We start from the raw sequence: 22,280 nt of genomic DNA on the forward strand, positions 1-22,280 counted from the left end.
TCTGAGATCTCACCATAGGCTGTTGCCATGGAAACGCATCCCTCGCCATTAAAACACAATGACGCTGTAGCTCCAATGGACACGGTCCGGTTGTCCCACAATCTTCACCTGTATGTCACCTCTCCATGCCTCAACAGCTCTACTTCAAATCTGAAATCTCACCATATGCCGTTTCCATGGAAACGCATCCCTCGCCATAAAACACGATGTTGTCGTAACGCATATGAAAAGGGTCAAAACTGCACCACACTTCAGATAATTGTTAACGGTCCAGCCCTCAACAGCTCTACGTCAATTATGGGGTTTCATCATATGCCGTTTCCATGGAAACGCATCCCTCGCCATTAAAAGACGACATGGAGAAGCTCAACCTTATACCTTACTTCTTCTACCTCTACCATCTGCTATGGTATGTAGTAATGGACAAAAACCCCAAATAATACATTTTCTTCAAATATAAAGCAGCTAATGCGTGTGTATTTTGGTATATTTTAAACATAAAACTTTTTTCACATCATTTTAGGTTTTGTTGTGCCACTTGCAGGGCAAAATGTTAACTTTGTCAACATTATCATAACATTTCCATTAGTCATTCAAGTTCCCAAAGGATACACCTTTTGCTTTATCTTTTAGATTGTTTTAGATTTCCATACAATTTTGTTGACCCTTATGGGCCGCTGAAGATGGGACTTGGCTCTGGCGTTCATGCAGCACCAGCAGATTGAAATCTTTGATTTCTACTAATAATAAGATTGCTGTATTCTACTGCAGTTATATAATCCAGCACCTTTTTTTTCTAGGTATGTTTATTAAAAATATGAGACACACATGCAGACAATCTACTATAGTCTGTCCCAGTTTCTTGCATTCATAACAGCACTTGAACAGAGTTTTGAAAGGTAAGTATCAAGTGATTTGACTTCAGGCTGCCTTGAGAGGAGAGATGAGACCTTTCATAAAGATACAGAGCGAGCGTCTCCTTGATCTCATCAGCTGTCTGGAAGAGAGAAGACTGAGGAGAGTGAAAGAAGAGAAGAGCTCATATACAAATCTTAACTGTTCTTCCATTTGGTGTGTGCACTGCAATTGGAGGGTTAAAGCTATTAACCTACAGATCCCTACTTAACTTAAATTCAAATGTATATCCTTGACATCGGCCCTTCATTTTTCGTTTTTTGAAAAGCCTGAAATTGACAGTAGGCGCTGAGCCATCCTCATGGGAAAGTGAGAGCATGTTCTAATTTTAAGCAATGTGAGGCCACAGATGGGGAAAATGTACTGTGGTCCCACTTTCAAATCCTGGCTGTTTATCTGGTCTTTAGCGCCCCCTGCTGTTCACCCATAATGCAAATTTACAAATATTTGATACAAGTACTCTACACATTACTCAACCTTATGGTGCAGAGAAACAGGAGTATGATTTTTTTAATTAAATCTTTCAAAAATAAAATGTACACGTAAATGTATACGATGGCATAACAAAAGCGTAACATTTTCTGGTTCACCATTTAAAAAAAAGACAATTATATATCTTAATATTTGGAGAAAAAATTATTTACTTTTTTGGATAGATATATTGAGTAAAAGTGTATTGTTTTATTCAATAGCATATATGAACCACTTATATGTTGTATACAAAACATTGGACACCAAGGGTAAACATATAAAGAAATAAAAGAGCACATTTAAAAAATAAAAATAGAAATACTGTTTACTTTCGCCTATCAATCATTGCGTCACATCCGGGTGCGGTCAGCTGACTGTGGTCATGTGGCGTTTAAAGTCAGAGGAGATCCCACGGAGAATTGAGTGAACAACAACCGAGGTTCCTTCAAACGAACAAACAACAGCTCGGTGTTCCCGGTGTGTTTGTCCCGCTCACACTGCATCATGGCCTGGACTAAATACCAGCTGTTCCTCGCTGGACTTATGCTAACAACCGGCTCTCTCAACACATTATCGGCAAAGTGAGTAAATTGGATGAAGTCTTTATACTGGAGTCATGTTTTTTACAGTTAACCTTTCACTGTAATTCACCGGTAAAACAGCTGGTACACAGTTGAAACACTGCAAGTCAACGGTTTTTAGTTTAAGTGCTTTTTTAGCGAATTATCAAGCTATTGTAGAGCCACACTAGCTAATTTATTACATGTTTAACTATTATTATTATTATTATTATTATTATTATTATGTGTTTACGCATTGTTAGCCTGTTAGCTTTACAGACGGCTAATAAACATCCATATCAGGCTGAGTGAAAGGAAGCTACAGAAAGCTAATGTGTGTGAGGATATACATTAGGATTTGTTTTGACAAACTTAATAAGATTGCTGCCAGGAAGCAATTCATTATGCGCATACTATAGTGAAGTGACTGAAGTTATCTCACATGATCTTGCTCTGTAATGGTATAACGCCTTTATCACGCGTTATCTGTGTTTTAGACTGGTGAAAGGGAATAGTGTAGTGCCGAGAGATAGGGAGTCAGAGGGGGTGCATCGAAGGTGCAAAGTTGTCTTTAATAGAGAGCAAAGGACATGTTGTCGGGTCGCAGCCCGGGACGACAAGAGGAAGAGCCAGGAGGGCACACAATATATATCAGGAACACACAACAGGTCCGTGTGGAAACAAAACCCCAATTGTAGTTCCATGTGTGAATTATGAACCAGTGTATCAATACGTGGTCACCACACAAGCCCCCCCAGAATTCAAATATGGCAAAATAAATCCTCGCGTCCGTGGAGGAAGCACCACAGGGGCCGAGGAGGGCGGGATCGCAAGGACCGGGCCATGGAACGGGCCGACGAAAGGAGGCCGCATGAGAGGGTAGGGACCCTAACGAGGGCGAGGGCACCCCCACCGGGGGCGGGCCGGAACGGGCCGTTGTAAGGGGGCTGCAGTAGGTGTCGTGGCGAACCCAGCAGGAAAAAGCGCTGCCCGGCCGCAGGCGAAGGCACGGCGGCGGCGGGCATGAAACCTCCGGAAGGACGGAGCGGAATCCCAGGAAGGCAGGAGCAGTCACCCCGGGAGGAAGGAGCCGTGGACAGGGGAGAAGCCAGACGGAGCGCCGTCCGAAGCTGCCGTCGAGGCCAACCGTGAGCCGCGGTAAGAGGAGAGGCCAGGCAGGGTCCCGGAGCGCGCCACCCACGGGCCAATGAAGGCATGGGCGACGTCCGAAACCGCCGAGGCGAAGGAAGAGGCCAGGCAGGGTCCCGGAGCGCGCCACCCACGGGCCAATAAAGGCATGGGCGACGTCCGAAACCGCCGAGGCGAGACGGGGTCCAGAAGCGTGCCACCCAGGCGCCGATGAGAGCGCGGGTGGCGTCAGAAGCCGCCGTCGAGGTGATGAAACGGCGAGAGGGTCCACACGAGGCCGACCAGACATGGTCGAACCTCCTCTCAGGCACCAGAAAAAGCTCAAAAAGGGCCGTACTGTCCACGGTCCAAAAAAGGTAGGTGAAATCGTGAGAGGATCCACACCAGGCCGACCAGACATGGTCGAACCTCCTCTCAGGCACCAGGGGGAAAAAAAAAAACTCAAAAGGTCGATAGCCGTTAGCAGCTAGCCGTTAGCCGCTAGCTGGCAGCCGTCGGTAGCCGCTAGCCGTAGCCGTTAGCTAACGAGGTTAGCTGCTAGTCGTCGAAGGCTAGCGCAGCCTGGACGTGCAGCCGCACGAGCAGAAGAAAACAGCCCCAGGAGGTAGCAATCGGGTTCATCCCTACCCAGCGGGTCGTGCATCGTCTCCCTGTTAGTTGGAAGACCGATGCGGGAATGGCGAGCAACGTCCCCAGCCATTCTGCGAGGCGTGCACCGAGCCTCAGTCCGCGTGCCGGTGGCAGCAACGGACGATTCCAAAAATCCCCGGCATTTCGAGAAAGAAACCTGAGTTTCCTTTGCCGTGTTCGGGTCCGTCTCGGAAACTTCTGCGAGACTTATATGTCAGGGTCACCAATGTAGTGCCGAGAGATAGGGAGTCAGAGGGGGTGCATCGAAGGTGCAAAGTTGTCTTTAATAGAGAGCAAAGGACATGTTGTCGGGTCGCAGCCCGGGACGACAAGAGGAAGAGCCAGGAGGGCACACAATATATATCAGGAACACACAACAGGTCCGTGTGGAAACAAAACCCCAATTGTAGTTCCATGTGTGAATTATGAACCAGTGTATCAATACGTGGTCACCACAATAGCCTCTTTCTGTAGGTCACAGGTAAATCCAGCAGCTAACAGACATTTTCATCTCTATAAAGTCTGACTTTGGACTTTCACTTAATCAGAAAATAGTATTAAAAAAAACGTGACATGTTTTTAAATGACTTGTTTTGTTCAACCAATAGTCCAAAATGCACCTTTATGTTCAATGAGAGAAACATCTGTTTGGTTGTGATATGACTTTTTAAACTTTCAATGTGGCTTTTATACTTGCTCATGCAAACCCAGTCCTGCCCTTTGCACATAAATCATTGATAATACAGTAAATTATTTTCTTGAACATTTTTGTTGAGATCATTTTCTGTGGAAAGTTTGATTTGAAATGCCAACCATTATCCTAGTAAGAGCTGCAAATGTGTTTTATTTTGTAACCATTTAACTGCAGATACATTTTTCAATGTATCTGTTTTACAGTTTGACCTTTTAGAAATATGTCCAAATCCCAAAAAGATTATTTTGTATTTTATTCTTGATGGATAGCTTGAATTATTTATTGCACTAATTTTCAGTTTCAGATTCAGTTGAGTCCTCTATTATTGCTGTCACGATAGGAAGAGGTTTCCTTTCTTGGTGAAACAAGAAACTCAGCTATTTTAACTTCCCCAATAATCTGTGATGTCAGCTCTCTGCATCCTGAAACACGCGGCTGCTGTCTTTTTGTGAGTTTTTCCAGATGAACAAAACCCCAAAATGTTAAATGAATCACAGTTTGAGAGCTAATGTGTCAGACAAAGCAAGTTGTGTCATGTCGCTCAGAGAAGAATATCAGAAACAAACAGGCAGAGTTTCACTGCAGTCACCTGACACCAGCATCGTCACAGCGCTGCCTCACTGAGTTTATTAAAGCCCTACATAGCATTTAGACTGGTTGATAGTTTGGTGTTACTTCCCTCTTTGCTTTAATGCAAAAATGTGTGACCAGTTTCCACAAAATAAGCAAGAGTAGCAGATTTGGATCAAGTTTCCTTCTTGTATTGATGAGCTCAGAAGTTGTGACATTTGAAGGAAGTGCTGCGTCATCACATCTCAGGACCACATTCCCTTGTCTTGCATTTTGCAGCAGACAGGACGCTCACATGATGATCATGCTTCCTCCGACTCTCTGACAATAAAAGATGCTCTTACTCATTAACTTCATCAAATCATTTGGTCTGACTTTACAGGGTTTTATGTGCGGGCGCAGTGGAACAAATGTTAGCTGTTGGTCAGGAAGACTTCCAAATGTTTGCTGCACAACTCATTTTCAGACCCACATAGATGTTTTAAACGTACTGAAATAGGTAAAAATATAGTGGGTGTAGATCTGAGTTATTTTCCATTTATCAGTTTCCAGATTTGATTCATAAAATATCAGGAAAAAGCGAAAAATACATTTTCTTACAGCCTAAAAAAATAAAAATAAAAAACAACACATATTTCCAGTTGAATATGATATATGAATGACAAAGATAGCAAGGTGTTTTATATGCTTACTTGGATTTATGAAGTAGACGTAATTACATTTGAATAACTTCTCCTTGTCTGACAGATGGGCGGACATGTTCTCAGCGAAGGGATGCCAAGATGACCCCGAACATGCTTTTGCTCACCCGTTTGTTCAGGTAAATTAATAAACTGCAGGTGACTGTATTGTATCCCATTTGCCCAAAGAAGGGAAAAAACGGTTGAACCTCAATTATTTCTTCAAAGTGTGTCTGTAACACAACTAGAAAATGCATTTCCTGCTGAAAATGCGTGTGAATGCTGTAAACTGTGTACATTTGTTGCTGAATTTTGCTGAAAAGCTGAATATTTTATCAGTTGAATGGTCTCTGTAGCTGCTTCTAGCTACAGAGACCAAGTAAGTGTGTTGCTGAACTTAGGGGAGAAATGCAGAAAAGTGAAATGATTTGAATTCAAATTGTTACAGATCAAATGCATTGCAGTGACTTTGTTGAAAACTTGAAATGTTAAACTGGAAAAATAGTGAAGAAGCTTAATATTTAAAAGAAAAGGTTTAAAAAAAAGGTATAAACAACAACATGGATAGCCTCAATGTCCTGAAATAGCTGAATAAGTTAATAGTTGAATGGTTTCTGTAGCTGAAAGTAGGCTGAAGGAGTTAGATATTAAATGTAAGTAGTAGTGAATTAATGTGTATTAAGAAGAGAAAAGAAAGTAAAAACGCTTTGAAAAGCATCAGAATATTTTAACTGCAAACTAAAACCAAACATCACCAATAATGTATAAAATATGTGGAACATATTGAAGTCAGTATGAAGTCTCCATCAGACAGAAAATAATAGGCTGAGACAGTCTTTAAACTCCAGCCTGTGTCTTTGCGTTTGAGCTGACGACGTTATCAAACACCTGTGTGTGAGCCCAGAGATCAAACGTTTCCATGGAGATGTGCTGTGAAAGGAGAGCCTTTCCATTGTTCTGAATGATAAATAAACCTTTTACATTTCTAACTATAGTTTAAAAACGGTAGCTGCTTTCAGTAAAATGTCAACGCTTGGAGCATGTCAGGACCCTGTGGAGCGTCTGAGTGTGCTTTTTGTGTACTTTCGGGTCAATAATGTGGCATTTTTGGCAGATTTACTAAAGGTGTGCAGCTGCTGCTCTGAGGAAAGATCAGGCTGAATTTACAATAGGCGTGTTCACACCAAGTGCTTTTCCCTCAAAGTGCTTTTCCCACAAAGGTTGTTGAGAACTCTATAGTTCTCATGAACTAAGTACAGATCGCGTTCAAACCGGAAATTAGTTCCTGGGGGTGGATTAGGCTAATTAAGCCGCTGACGTCACTTCTTCTTCTTCTGCTTTGGGTTTACTGGCAGGCCGCAAACAACTTCACGGCGTATACTGCCGCCCAAAATCCCCGGCCGGAAGTCCCCCGGAGCTTCTACTGAAGCCTTCCGAGTAAATCGCCAGAACGCCGACACCTCCTCATCTCCACCGCTCCCATGTTTTATTTTGTGTTGTCATAAGTTAGTCTCTCTGCGTTTCTGCGCTGGGCTAATGCTAATAATGCAATGCGAGGATAATAAAATGGCGGCTTCACAAAAGTTTTGGGGAGTTTGACGGGGCGTGGTTTGCATTCCGCCCAGCCAATCAGACACAGGAACCTTTTTCTCCCACGAAAGTCCCTGCTCTCTAGCAGGGACTGAAAAGGGGGTAATAAAGGTTCTCTAGAACTAGTTTAGTTCCTGGGACTTTTTGGTATGAACGCAACTAAATCGTAGTTCTCAGGAACCTTTGTGGGAAAAGTACTTGGTGTGAACGTGCCTTTTAGGCGTTAAGGGCCTTAATGGATATATGTTGAAAGTTGTTGTAACTTCATGCCCTCAAGAGGCATTTGTTTTATTTTCCAATGTAGGAGAAGTTTTCCTCATTTTTTCAAAGCACTCTAGACTTAACGAGCGGCGCAATACACACTAATGTTAAAATCTGAAGTAGGCCTCTTTACCAAGCTCCAAGCTAAGTTAAATATCTCAAAGTGTAAAATATATCAGAAATCTGAAGAACAAGTTTAATAGCTGAAGGTCTTGTGACCGTTTTTAAAGTTGGAATGAAGTCTCTAGCTGAAAGTATGTGGAAGGAGTAGCATTTGGCGCACGGTGTAGGTAAAAGAGGGTTTGAAGGTTCCTCCCATTGAGTTACATGTTAAAAAAAGAGTTTGAAAAGGCTGAACATTTTTGATATTTGAATGGTTTCTGTAGCTGAAAGTTGGCTGAAGTTATTCGACGGCAAAATATTGGTTGAAATAATAATAATAAGAAGAAGATGATTAAAGAAACAGAGGAAATATAGTGCACATCATTCGCACTAATTATCAAATACTCTTACTGTTACTAATATGAAATAGCTAAAATCATGTTTGCCTAAGTCTTTTTCGAACTTCGGCTTGCATTTCTTTTATTTAAAGAGCTGGTTTTATAGAAGTAAACGTGTTTTATATGTTAGCCAAGCGTTGCACCAGCATACATTTGGAAACTGTTGAGAATGAGATAGTATCCAGCCCTCATTTAAAATAATCATACCTCTTGAAATGTATATGCATTTAAAGTCAAACAATGCATTTGTTCAATTATAAGCTGTAAATTAAATCCAATCAGTAGTTATTTAAATCAAAAGGTGAATTATAATCCATGTCTCCCCCCTCTCTCTGTCCAGGCGGTGGGAATGTTTATGGGGGAGTTCAGCTGTCTCGCCGTCTTCTACATTTTAATCTGCACTGACAGACGTAGACCCGAGCCCCGGATAAACCCCGGCCAGGACTTCCACCCTCTGCTCTTCTTCGCCCCCGCCATGTGTGACATGACGGCCACCTGCATCATGTATGTTGGTAAGTGACCCAAACAAACAAACAAACAAAAACACCTGCTGGAGGTTAGGTAACAGTGACGAGAGACTCCACAGTGGTCATGTGATGTTTTTTGGCATTAGCATTTGAAACTTGTGTCCTGATCTATTCTGTCCTTCAAAGGTCAAATGTAATGACCTCGTTCACACTTGCAAAAACATAACAGATTATCTACTTCTCTTTTTAAAAAATCCATTCGTCAGGAAGAAGATAATTAGATCAAAGATAACGTTGTTTTTCTCTGCGTGGTATGCAGCCAATGACCTTTTAGCCTTTTAGAGCAGCATTGAGATTATTTATGTCTATTAATACACATTTCTTCATATATTTTTTTGCAGCCCTCAACATGACCAGCGCCTCCAGCTTCCAGATGCTGCGGGGAGCCGTCATCATCTTCACCGGCCTGCTCTCCGTGACGTTCCTGGGCCGACGGCTGCAGAAGAGCCAGTGGCTCGGCATCCTCACTACCATCGTGGGCCTCATCATCGTCGGCCTCGCTGACTTCTTCAGCAAACACAAAGACGACACGCACAAACTTAGCGACGTCATCACAGGTTAGGAGGATTTTCAACACCCTAGCTAGGTCGGCAACAGGCGGCCCACGGGCCATTGTTGGCCCGCCAGCAATAATATTTGGCCCGGAAAATTAGCTTTGTTTTGAATGAAAAGTTTTGGCTTATCGGACATTTATGAGAGAAAATCCCTAATGTCCGAGTGCAAGTGAATGCAGCACAAGACTCGATCCTTGTAACCCCTCCCCCGGCCCTGGCGCTAGCATGGAAATGTGATTGGCGGCGATTCCATTTGAACGGGACGGTGACAGAGAATAGACTGTCAAGTTTGGCTGTACTCAGCATTGAATCAAAACGCACTAAAGCTTTAGATCTTAATACGTTTGTGAGGCGTTTTGCTGAACAGGATGGTAATCGCCGCATTCAGCTGTAATAGGCTTGCCAACTTGATGCTCTGCTCACGGATGACTCGATGAGCATAAAAAGCTGTTAAGATGATGACCTTATGTGTGTATTTATTTTTCTTTTTGAGGGTCTGCCCCCCAAAAACAGTTTGAAGTCCTGAGAAAGTCCAATAAGACGTGTAAAACTACACTGCCCCGCCCAAAAATCTAGGCCAGCAGGTAAGGGCATTCCACTGGATAATAACTGCAGCGATTTTAACAACCAATGACTTAAAGGTGACCTATCATGCTATATTTGAACAATATATTGTAGGGCCATACCTATATAAATATAGTTTTTTTTTTTTTCAAAATACCAAACATCCTGCATTTTAGCCATGCCTCATTTCGCTCTATATGCTCTTTCCACCCCTGTTTTTGCAGGAGGCTGATTCTGTGAGCTGCAGCTGACCACGCCCCCCTGCAGGAGAGGGTAGCGTGCTTTGAGATCAGCTGCTAGTCTGTAGCGGGGAGAAGAGGGGGACAAAAAGAGATCTCCGTCCTCCGTGTTTTATTCTTATATATGATTATAGAGTCATTATTCATCTGTTTTAAAGCTCAATAAATAAAAAAGAAGACCTTTGACCGGCACTTTTCAAATTTTGTCCGGAAGATTTCAACTTTAACGGACATGTTGACTGGCGAAAAAAAATCGAACTGAAACTCTGCCGCACGGTCCCCTCGTCCCTTGGAAGAGGCGGAGAGGTGGGTGTTTGTCATCTGCTGGTGAACTAACCGGAGAGAATTACAGCGAGGGAGGGATTGCATTGAATAACAGCAGCAGGAGCAAACGCTTGCCTCTGGGATGGAGAAAAAGAGCCACAGCGGAGAATAAACAGAAGGGCAACCATGGCAACCATGCGCGGGAAGTCTTCTTCGCTGCTTTTGTGGCAGACTACAGCGCCACTTACAGGCCTGGCATATGTACTACAGCGTCTCCAGCGCTCTCGAGCGGCAATGGCCGGCCGTGACCCAACCCCACATTCCCCTGATCGGTGGAGAATTGACAACTAAGCGGAGCACCCCTTTTGTGACGTAGAAAATAATTCAAATCTGGATCAGTCTGTATCAGATCCGTTGCAGCCCCTTTTTTTTTTTTGAGATTTGGGTATAGAGGAAAAGAGAGAGGGTTGTATTTTGCATGATAGGTCACCTTTAAAATAGCCTTTGCTTATGTTTTATTTTCCAACGCCATCTAGTGGCTCAGAAATGTTTGGGCCCAAGGCCAAACTTACTTGCCGACCCCTAGCCTAGAGCTTTTTAGAGTCAGAATATATTGAAAAAATACAGATTTAATGTGCAAAAACATGTTTGCTTCAGTCTGTATTTGTTTTTGTTTAGCTTTTGAAAAACATTGCATCTCAGATTAGCTGGATCCACATTTTAAATAGCAATGGGTACAGGTGCACCTGGCATTTAAAGGAAATGAGGAATGAGTCTCTGATTGGTTGATTTCCCAGGTTCACCCAGAATACACCTGTTTTGCCTTCATTTACATCAATATTTAGTTTTTTTGTTTTGTTTATTAAGCAAGAATTTAACACGCTATGAATGCACCCGTGCCGTGTTCTTACAATCATGCATTATGGATACTTTAAAACTGGGCCCAAGGGGTTCCAGAAAAGAAAAGCAAATTAAATGTAGCCTTTTATATATAGCCGTGAAGAACCATCATCTACTACTCACACCTGTACAAGCATCATAAAGAACTAAGCCTCAACCTCATTAGAATATTAAAATGTTTTAACCACTTCCTCTTTTCGGTCCTGCAGGAGACCTTCTGATCATCATGGCGCAGGTCATCGTTTCAGTGCAGATGGTTCTGGAGGAAAAGTTTGTCTACAAACACGACGTCCATCCTCTCAAAGCTGTTGGGACTGAGGGTAAGACAGTCATTCATCTGAGTTTTACATGATAGATGTGATTTAGGACAACAAAAGGGAACATATGCACCTAAAACTCACACACACAGGAATGTGATGAATGTAGATATGTTGAGAGTGTAGCCACATATATTAAAACATACAGATTTTGAAGGATCACCTGAAAGAAAAAAAGTTAAAACTGTCGATATAGAACATTTAAAATTCTGCTCTCTATCTCCAGGTTTCTTCGGGTTCGTCGTCCTGTCGCTGCTTCTCATCCCGATGTATTTCATCCACGTGGGAAACTTCAGCGACAACCCTCGGCAGGTCCTGGAGGACACACTGGACGCCTTCTGTCAGATCGGCCACGAGCCTCTAATCCTGCTGGCTCTGCTGGGCAACACCGTCAGCATCGCCTTCTTCAACTTCGCCGGCATCAGCGTCACCAAGGAGATCAGCGCCACCACGCGCATGGTGCTGGACAGTCTGCGCACGCTGGTCATCTGGGTGGTGAGCCTGGCGCTGGGCTGGGAGCAGTTCCATGGCCTGCAGGTGTTGGGCTTCCTGGTGCTGCTGGTGGGCACAGCGCTCTACAATGGGCTGCACCGCCCCCTGCTGGCCAGGATACCCTGCTGCGCCCATCTGGTGGCCACCGAGGAGGAGGAGGGGGGGGGGGACAGCCCAGGGGAGAGGGAGAGACTGCTGGGGGACGGCAGGGTGCAGACCCCGGACGAGAGCTAAAACAAGAGGACACTCTGTGGAGGACTCTGTCAGGGATAGTCTGTTTTTAAATATGTTCCTTTCTCAGATTTGACACAATATGGTATAACATCTGGGAGTGGGCAAGCTCTTTAAGAGGACACAAGGGTAGTTAGTATCCATTTTCTAATCTCTGGGCAAATAACTCGGATGGTAGAGAGTGATGTCCAGAGGAGCTTTTATTTTACAATGCGGATTTTAAAGGGATTTATTCAGGTGAGAAATTAAAAATGAATTTCTCAAGCACAACTAAAGTCTCAACATTAGCTCCTTACCCCTTAAAATAATTATTATTCTTAAAAAAAAGACTTGAACTGACAACTTCTCTATTTAGTGCTGAATCACTTAAACAAATACTGTCAGACAAGATGAACAAATGTCAACTTACTTGAAGTTTTATTCTGATTTTCTTAAATTGATGGAGAAGCTTCTTGTTTATGATTTAAAAAGAGAAGATGCTTGGGGAGCTGGTTGCAGACGGGTCACAAGAGCTAAATCTTGAGGATTCTTCGTCAAAGTCTTGGCACATTTGACAGGGATAGTGTTTTTTTTAATATGTTATAATTACACACTAACACAAGCTCTTTTAGAGGACACAACGGTACTTGGTACTAATCTTCTACCAAACTATTTGCAAGAAAGACAATTAGTTATTTTTTTATCTTTAAGGGATTTATTCAAGATGGAAATGGACAGTAACGTTTTTTTAACAAGATAACAATGAAATCCCGGCATTTGATCCTGACGTACATACATTACATACTTAAACTGACTTTTTTAATTTAGTAAAACCTGGGTTAACAGTGAAGAAATGTCAACTTCCATTTAGTTTTGTTCAGATGTTCTTAAATCGATGGATATGTTGTTTTTGATAATGTTTTTAGAACAGGTTTTTATTGTTTAATTGTTGCTGTGCAGTATGATTGTGCCAAAATATTTTCACTGAACCAACAGAGACGGGAGTTTCAAAAGTTCAACATTTTCTTTGTAATCAAGCAGAAGTCTTTTTTTTTCATTTGTTTACTTAAAGGTGGGGTAGGTAAGTTTGAGAAACCGGCTCGAGATACACTTTTTGATATTCCATGGAATGCTCTTAACATCCCGATGGCAATGAATATCTGAAGTGCTTTGACAAAAAAATCCATTAAAAAATGTCATCTGTGGAAGCTGTGGTGCTGTAAAAAGCACAACCAATCATCTGAGCCGGCCCGGCTAAAATAACTGGATGGCCTACCTGCCTGTCAGCCTTCCATCTGTGCACAAACTTATTTCGTTCCCTCATTGATCATGTGCACGTTTGTGTGTGTTGGAGGAGGGGCTCTGTAAGGTAGTGGCAGATTTTTTCCGGCTGTGTATTTTCAAATTCTAGCGCACTCCAGCTGGTTTCTCCAAAATTACATACCCCACCTTTAAAAAAAAAAAGAAAAAAAATTGAATGAGTGCAGAAATCAGTTTTTAAAATGTCTGTAGATACATTCACTTTCTGCAATTTCAATTTGTGTTGATTTAGTTGTACAGACGGACATGTATCAAAAGGTCTAAATCCTGATTCTCATCTCTATTTAGTATTTTAAAGGCTGTAACGTACACTAAGAAAAAAGGGAACGGTCATTTAATCACACTTGTTGAATTATGTATTAGCATTTTTACTCAGGCATTTGTAGACCTGCAGTCAATGTGATATGATGTAATTTTTTTAAATGCACTTGTAAAACAACCTACAAAGTCTTATACAATGTTTTTTTCTGCTCGTAAAATATTTGCATAACAGTTGACTCAAAGAAACATGACAAATACGTTTCTTTCCAGCTTCCCTTCGGTGAGTATTTGCAGATTTTCTTTTGCCATATTTAGTTAATTGAATATTTTTCAAAATGTTTGCCCTAAAAAAAGATATGTGAAAATAGTCTTTCATTAGTTAAATGGTCAATTTGAACATTTCTTAACAATTCATACGACATAATGATTAAGCTATTATATGAAAATATGACAGCAGAATTATTGATAATGAAAACAACCATTTCTTGTGCATTTTATAGAGTTTGCTTACTAACATAGTTTGGATTGATCAGGTGTTCATCCGAGGGGGGAAAGGAACACAGTAATGATATTGGACGCTTTATTTCACTCTTTCAAATGTTTTTAAATTAAGTTAAATGCATGTATAATGAAATATCCTTACATTAGTTTCTTTTCTTACAGAATCCCAGTTTCCAATAAGATGAAATTCAGACACATTAGTGATGAAGACGTTCAGCAGTGGGTAATGATTCGGTGTCACCGCTCGGAGCGGCAGCAGCTGACACCTGCCGACACTTCCTGAGTCAGAGCTGCTTCCTCCCTGAAGACCGCTCCTGTGCTTTAATGGAGGTCAAAGATTAAACGCGGAAATCCCCCAGAGATCTGCACACACGACCCCCGTCCAGATCCAGGAACAGGATGAGGGAAAAAGTGCTAATTGACCCAACACACATGAACACACTGATTGAGAAGTCAATGTCGTACAACAACTATAACCAGCTGCACAAGAGGGTTGACTTTAATGCAGTTGTCAAGAGTACCTTGATGACATGAACAAAATAAATCCAAAATGTCCCATTTAAATTCTTTAATCACGTATCTATAGATGTAAAGAGGAGATCGATTATGGGTCCTGCTTAATTGTGTTTATTTGTATTGTCATATTTTATTAGGTTCCTTTTTAAAGCAGTTTTTCAGTTTTAAATTAACACACACAAACACACATTGATTGTCGCATTAGAACACGACATGACCACTAGATGGCAGCATTTTACTAAGAAATGATCACAGCTCCTCGTTTTGTGTTCTGGTTATAGGCAGCTACCTTGTCAATGCATTGAGGAAAGGAGACATTATTCTACGGTAACATCATAAGTAGCCTACTAAGCAACAAGTCTTAATTGTAAACGTTTGGTTAGAGAGATATTTAAATGGCTCTAAATATCCTATATTTTTTATGATGCACAATCCACTGGACGAAATATTAGTAATCCTAAAAAAACTTAATGTAGTAATCTCTTCTAGAATAGCTATTACGTTGAACATTGCATATCAGAGTTGTAGGAAAACGTTATTATTTCTATATTAAAAAATGTTATAAAGTCTACTTTCTCTTGGAATAAACTACATATGACTTTTTATGTTAAGTGTATTTTACCGGGTTAGGAGCCAGCGTGAGCATAAAGCAACACAGATGTAAAGCAGATTTTGTTTTAGGGAGATGTGGTGCAGAGTTGGATCAGGATTTACAGCCTCTGATTAAAAAAAAAGGGGGATTAAAATAAAAATAAACCAAAAACAGTAGAGAAGAGACTCCTGGGACAGCATGGAAAAACATTTACAGTAGCTCTTTTCTGGACAAATGTGTCCCAATGCGATGTGTCCTCCCCCGAGACAAATTGACCTGCTGCTTGAACCCAGAGCAAAAAATAAGCCTGTGAAAAAGATAGATAGATCTACTTTTCAACTTTTCAACTATCAATGTACAGAAATCAGCCTTTTTTGATTTGATACACACGAATGATGTTTTAAATAAAGATCTTTATATAAGTGATGTCATGTTTTCAGGAGATCTTGTTTTGCATCTTCAGACCTGCCGCTGCTGTGTGGAGTTTCTCAGCTGATGAATCCTAGGCCTATTTTCCCGCCTATGCTGCGGATTGATATGCCGAGATGTGAACCATTGCTGCTGCACGGGGAGATGCTCTGCTCTTCGTCACATTGCAACAGCAAACTGTCCTTATTAATGCATCACCTAAAACATTTCTGCACAAATTACGCATGCGGAACAATGCTTGGACACATAATCCTGAATTATAAAAAATGTTAACTAGAAATCCAATGCAAAATGGGGGGGAAAAGGAAACAAGTTAACATTGATTGTTAATGTGTGTATTTTATATAATCTGCTGTATTGTCCCTTGTTTAAAAACGCATTGCAAAGCATATCTGACATCTTCCCAGTGTTTTATTCTCCTTATGCAGCTCGCTTCAGCAGCAGCAGGCCTAATGGTTTGTTATTATGACCTTTTGTGTTTCCATTAGTCTCCTCCTGCAGTATTTGGCTTACAGCTCGTGATTTAACCGTGTGTACATCTGCACACTGGAGCTGCAGAGGGCCCTGAACCTGCCGCACAAGAGGCGACTTTAATCTGTCCCAACGTAAACACGTGGCTTTGCTCAAAGGCACTGAGTCACCATCATATTTAAAAGCTTCCATTAAAGCGGCTCCTTTAGCGTGTTTACAGCGGAGGGCACAGCGGGGTGAGTGTGATTAGTCTAGCACTCCAATGTCCAGATAATGACCACTTAATGTTTTAAACCCGGCTGTGCTGAGAGCAGTCAGGCTACCACAAAAGGAAACATGGCGGCCATTCATAACCCCGGAGTCCAATGGGTTCACTTTAATATGTCGACCTCTCATTTTTCAGCCTGTTTAAAGTGGAGATTGTTTTTGTCATTAAGGTTATTAATAGGTTATTTGAAATGCTGGAAACAGAATACTCAGATAGTTTATTGACTTAAAGTGGTCAATAATATAGTGTAGCTAAACTCTGCTAAGTCAAATTCCTGCATTCAATAGTCTACTTAGGTTACTTAAAAAAAAAAAAAAGAAGTCCCTATGCAAATTATTATTATTTGTATACTACTAAGTAGCTCCAATGAGTAATGCTTACTTTAATGTAACAGCTAAATGTGAATCTGGCTGGTGAATTTTCTCTGCCCAGGGATCAAAAAGCTTTTATTTAATACATCTTAGCTTATTTGATGACTTAATTTATTATTATCAATCTCAATATGCAATGAAAGTAATTAAAAGTGTCAAATAAATGTTGTAGCAGAACATTCAAATAAAGTACCAGTAAAATTGCATAAAGTAAGATGAATGCATTGAGTTACTTTTATTGCAGGTTCTTATAAGTAGCAACTCCAGACATGTGATAATGTACCCCTGAGAGTTTACAGATCATCACCTGCTGTAAGTCCACATGGAGTCAGTGTAACACTTATTTAACGCCTGAGAAACAAAAATCTCCATCAACACCAAGTCATTTAAAAATCTAAACTTAAAACTTGAAGATTTTAGATGGACAAACTCCAGGCTTTAAGGATTGAGTATACATTTTGGGTTTATCTTCATGTGATCAGATTCGTAGGTCAAAGCATTTTGTTCAATTATTTGTTCTCTTACAAGAACAGCTGCTGCAGTTGCTCAACATGGACGACATACAGAAACAAGAGCAGTGCTGTGATGTAAGTTTAATCATGAGTAATGGTACTTTACTTGAGTGTTTTCATGTTATGCCACTTTCTACCTTTACTCCACTGCATTTCACAGAGAAAGATAGTGCTAAGTGTCCTATGCTTTCTACTCCTTGGGAAATTATTTGACAGATTTAGTTAAAAACATACTTTCAAACGCAGGATTTCTACACACAGCAGAGCAAAACAGATAGGAGTGACATTTCACCTCCAACATGCAAATCCATTTAAGTCCATCTCCACATCAGAGAGAGTTCAATGTTTGAATTATCTTGGTTATATTCAGGATCAGATAAACGGGGACAGTGTTGTTTGGACTTCATACACATCCCTCACTTCTTCTTTTTTTTCTTCTTCTCTGGAAATGATGGCAGGGTGCCATACAGAAGGCTGTGTACAATGGCCCAGGTCCCATTAAATCTGCGAAAGTTCCTTCCTGAGGCAAACATTGCCAGAAATAGTAATCTTGGCTTGGAGCTGGAGTCTAACAGAGGGGGAGCAATAATTCTCGCTGTAATAATGGAAATAATTTAATGATGTCCCTGTGATCCAGCAGGGCTTCAGTGAGAGGTGCTCGTTCGCTCTTCCTCCGCCTGATAAGGCTTCCTGAAAAACACTCGGCCAGCAATCAGGCCACAACAATGGGCTCCGTCAGACGCTTTAAACTTCAGGTAGTGACGGTGCACAGCAGCACGCCTTTGTTTTCATCCACAGTGGGCATGTGACTCATAAAAGCTTTGACTTTTCATTTCTTATGCTGTTTGTTTAAGCTGCACTGCAGGCTGTTAAATAAGGCAATCTATACGAGCTGCTGCCTTCTCTGATAGGATGAGGCAAATAATCAGTCAATGAATAATTACCTTTTAGTCAATCATTATCTCATGTTTTAACAGGGAGGTAAAGCGATGGTTACACAACAAGTTACAATACGTCTGACAACAATAATGTTCTTGAATATTTGTTGGTCTTTTAGCACTTGCTTTTATACTTTTGGTATAAGAAGATCCTTTGTTAAATAAAAGCAAATAAGATTATTTGTAAAGTAATAATTACAAAATACTTAATCAAAGTCCTCTCTCTCAAATATTCATTTTTTTTTTTGTAGGTTTCGTCCGTGTGGGCATGTGCGGGTGGAGGGAGGGAGGGAGGGAGGGGGGAGTGTAGTGAGTGTACTTTGATATTACAATATAAATGAAATGTCATCGATTACTGTACACTATAATGAAATAAAAAGACTTGTAAAAAAAAAGATTTGTTGGAGTTACTTTTTTATTCAGATTAGTGACCAACATGCTGTCGGTGTGAAATGATTAAATGTTGTACAGCAAAGGAGAAAAAATACTTTTCTATATTCTTATACTTTACTGAAAAATATTATATAATTTGACCTCTTTAGGCTAAAACCGTGATCTCACAAAAACTATTGTGCAACTTTGAGATATTTTTGTCTTTCCTCAACATGTGTTTTATTCTTAGTCTGAAAAGTAAAAATAAATCTTTCAAATAAATCAGTAATAAAAAGTTCCCCTCTGACATGTAGTGGAGAAAGTAGCATCAAATGGAAATACTAAAGTATGAGGGAAAATTTTCAATAGATGTACTGTTACAGAGTAATAGTGCATGATTGTGTGTGGACAACATCCTAATGCTGGAAAAACAGTCGTAAAAGTCAAAGAACTAAAATGTATTTACAATTGTCTTGGAGTCAGGGACAATGTTGTGTTTCCAAACTACTTCAGAAGAAGACAATCAGACTTTTATTTTTAGGTTTTTTACGAGGGACTTTTCTATTGTTGGTGACATTCAGCCCTGCAGCTCAACAGTCCTTTACACAGAGAGGAGTCGCTGGCACTGGCATGTAATCCCAACTGCCATCGCAGACTGCTGGCCTGTGTAACCAGCGTCAGGTGTGTGAAAACTGGACCAGTATTCCAGGTTCTTAAAGGATGGGTAATAAATGAAGTCGAACACCAGAGTGAATGAAGTGAATACTGAGATTTTATAAAGGAAAACATATATATATTGGCACAGGAATAAACAACATTCTTCTAAATAAAGCACTTGACACTTGGGTGCACCCCAAATAAAATCAAAATAAGCCCCCAAAAGAAAATAGTTATTTGATCAGTTCCTGTAAGCTTCTCTCAAAATCCTACCACTGGTAGCGGAAAGATGAGGTGTTCAGGTTGTCATTGGTAGCTCGCCATACCCCTCGTCAGGGAGAAAATCCAGAGTCCACAATCCAGAAAATCCAGAATCCAGAAAATTCAGAATCCAGAAAATCCACAATCCACAATCCAAGGGTATCATAAAAAACCCAGCCTGTGTAATATAACACGGCTTAAAACATTGCAAATGTATCTTCAACACATGTGCATCAAATATCATAACTGTGTAGTGCTAAATTATCAATGCAAATATACAACACATTTAGACACCATCATATGGAAAACTGTTGCATTGTAAATAAAAGATTCATTCTAAATGCACTACTAAAAACACACTGACGTCAATAACCATGAAATCATGAAATGTAGATCAAGATAAGCATTTAAAGTTTAAACATTAATGCATAAAACCTTGTAACGAAATAAATATCTAGTGCTTGTTAGCACTGTATAGTAATACACAATATATAGCTACTGTAACTCTATCAACCATAACTCATATTTGCTAAATTTAACTGAACTCTCAAAAGAGCTAGGTGGCTAACACACCGGGCCCGCAGCATGCAGGCAGCAACTAGCATGTAGCATGTAGCGCGTTGCTTCACTCACCGAGGAAAATAAAATAACAATAAAAACTCCCGCTTTCTAAAGCAGCCCCAACCTCCGACGACAGCCCCAGAGATTGCTCCACCGCCGCCCCGGTAAAACTCTCAATTTGCGCTGTTTTGTGCATTTAATGATCACAAGTGTCTCCGTTCTTCCAGCGTGACGTTGACGCTGCTCCCTCACACACACGTCTCCAACGTGCCTCACTAACCTGAGTAAGGAGGCGGGATTGGCGGATTTTAGTCTAACTGCAATCATGATTGCATTATGAACAAATGAGCTTTGTTAACCGTGGGTTACACCTGGAAAAGGGAAATAAAGGTGAATAATAGTATCCAGGGCCCGGCCTGAAAAAGTCATATTTCAGTTTTACAGGTGACTTGTGGATCAAATGTGTGCTTTTTAACACCATTTTCAGACCTGGACTTTAACAGTAAAGGGCTATGATATAAGGGCTGAAAAAAAACCGTACTTTGTTACAAAAAGACACTTTGTGCAGCAGGTTGGTGTTTATAACCTGCCTCTCTTCTCTTTAAGAGTGTGCCTAAAATCAAGTGGTGGGTGCATTAAAATACATATATAATATATAAAAATAAAAATAAACTTTAACAACAATAATCATCAGACTGCAAGATTATTTTATGGCTACTTTTAAAACAGTCTCTAGTTTATTCTGCTCTGAAAAATAAATAATCTGTCTGAAATAGACACATTTCAATAATTGTCCTTATCGCACTTGATTCTACAATTATTTGAATTATAAATAAAAAATATAGAGTTCGACAAATTTCTGATTTTGGAGAAAAGAAACAGAGTTTAATGGCATATCTCACACTAAATCTATAAATTATTTAAACCCTTTGTGTGTGTAGACATTCAAAATCAGTGTTTCAATGCTTATTTTAACTGAAATCTCTTTTATCAGGAAAATAAAACTTCACCAACAGGTTTTTCTACTCAAAAAGATGCAGCAAAGAGTAAAGAGTAAAGGGAAATTATGTCGTGTCTTTCATATGTATTTATTTTCTACAGTAAAAAACACAATTAGAGCCATTTATTCAAGTCAAATAGACACCAATTATTATTTCAAGATGAAATTAAACATGCTTTTTAGATTGATGATGGCAAACAGCAAATACTCTCTTGAATTATGGATGTTTAATCTACAGTAGCTGAGAAAGTATGAGCAAATGTAACCCCAGTTTGTCCCATGCAGCTAAAGTCTGATCCTGTGTGTTATAAAGCTTCCCACTGAAAAGCTCATCAGCACCTGAAATAGCTCGAGGCGTGCAGCGTCGCTACATCCTCTTCCCTGGATTGTTTTGACTGCATGATGGAGGGCAAACGTTAAATCTCTATTTCTAATTTTAACCCGGAAAAGTGTCACTCGAAAACAGCATGATAGGAGGCAGTCAGGGTCATCTGCGCTTCCGGCTTTATGAATCAGGACTAAATGAATGCGGGCTTCAGAAGCCATTGTTTCCACACACATGCGAGAGAAAAATACGATCTGGGGGGAGGAGGGGGGAGAAACAGTAAAGAGGCGAGAGAGTTCATTTTTATTGACAGTTGGAACACATATATGAACTTTAACTCTAAACACGATTATAAATGTTATTGCTGGATATTTAAAATGTATTGTTTTAGGTCAGACAATTATAATGTTTATTGCTACTATTTTAATTATAACATGTTATTGGCCTATTCCCAACGTGTGAATCTTGAGGGGCCTCGCGGAAGAGGTATCGCCTCTGAAGTTAATTGTGTTTTGGTTTAAGAGGGGAATCGGTTTCCTCTGTTTATTATGAGCATGGGGACGGATTTGCGTCACCGTGCAACTTGCAGGTCGAGATAAAGTTGCACAAATATTGAAAAAGGGAAGTTCTAACAGTCATTATAAAAGGCCCCCCCTCCGCTCCGGAAGAAATAAGGATTTCTGCTGTATCCTAAAATACTAAAACAGGTTCTATTTTGGGGGCAAATCTAGCAGGAATATCCGCTCATTTAACACGAATCACAGCCCATCAAAAACAGGATGAGGGGAGCTAATAGAGCCTCTCCTGGGCCGGGGTCATATGATTACAGGTCGGGTCT

The 22,280-nt window shown here is 40.5% G+C and overlaps 1 protein-coding gene across 1 annotated transcript; it reads left to right on the forward strand.

The window, feature by feature from the left end:
* Nucleotides 1–1,767: 1,767 nt before the first annotated feature.
* Nucleotides 1,768–14,733, forward strand: slc35f6 (solute carrier family 35 member F6). Its single transcript, XM_079644294.1, has 6 exons — nt 1,768–1,967; nt 5,737–5,809; nt 8,361–8,532; nt 8,889–9,104; nt 11,278–11,388; nt 11,612–14,733. Exons 1-6 carry the CDS (start codon nt 1,891–1,893, stop codon nt 12,109–12,111), a joined length of 1,149 nt encoding a protein of 382 aa, XP_079500420.1. The 5' UTR covers nt 1,768–1,890; the 3' UTR covers nt 12,112–14,733.
* Nucleotides 14,734–22,280: the final 7,547 nt, after the last annotated feature.

Source organism: Notothenia rossii (assembly GCF_949606895.1).
Source record: "Notothenia rossii genome assembly, chromosome: 8".
NCBI classification, from domain to species: Eukaryota; Metazoa; Chordata; class Actinopteri; order Perciformes; family Nototheniidae; genus Notothenia; species Notothenia rossii.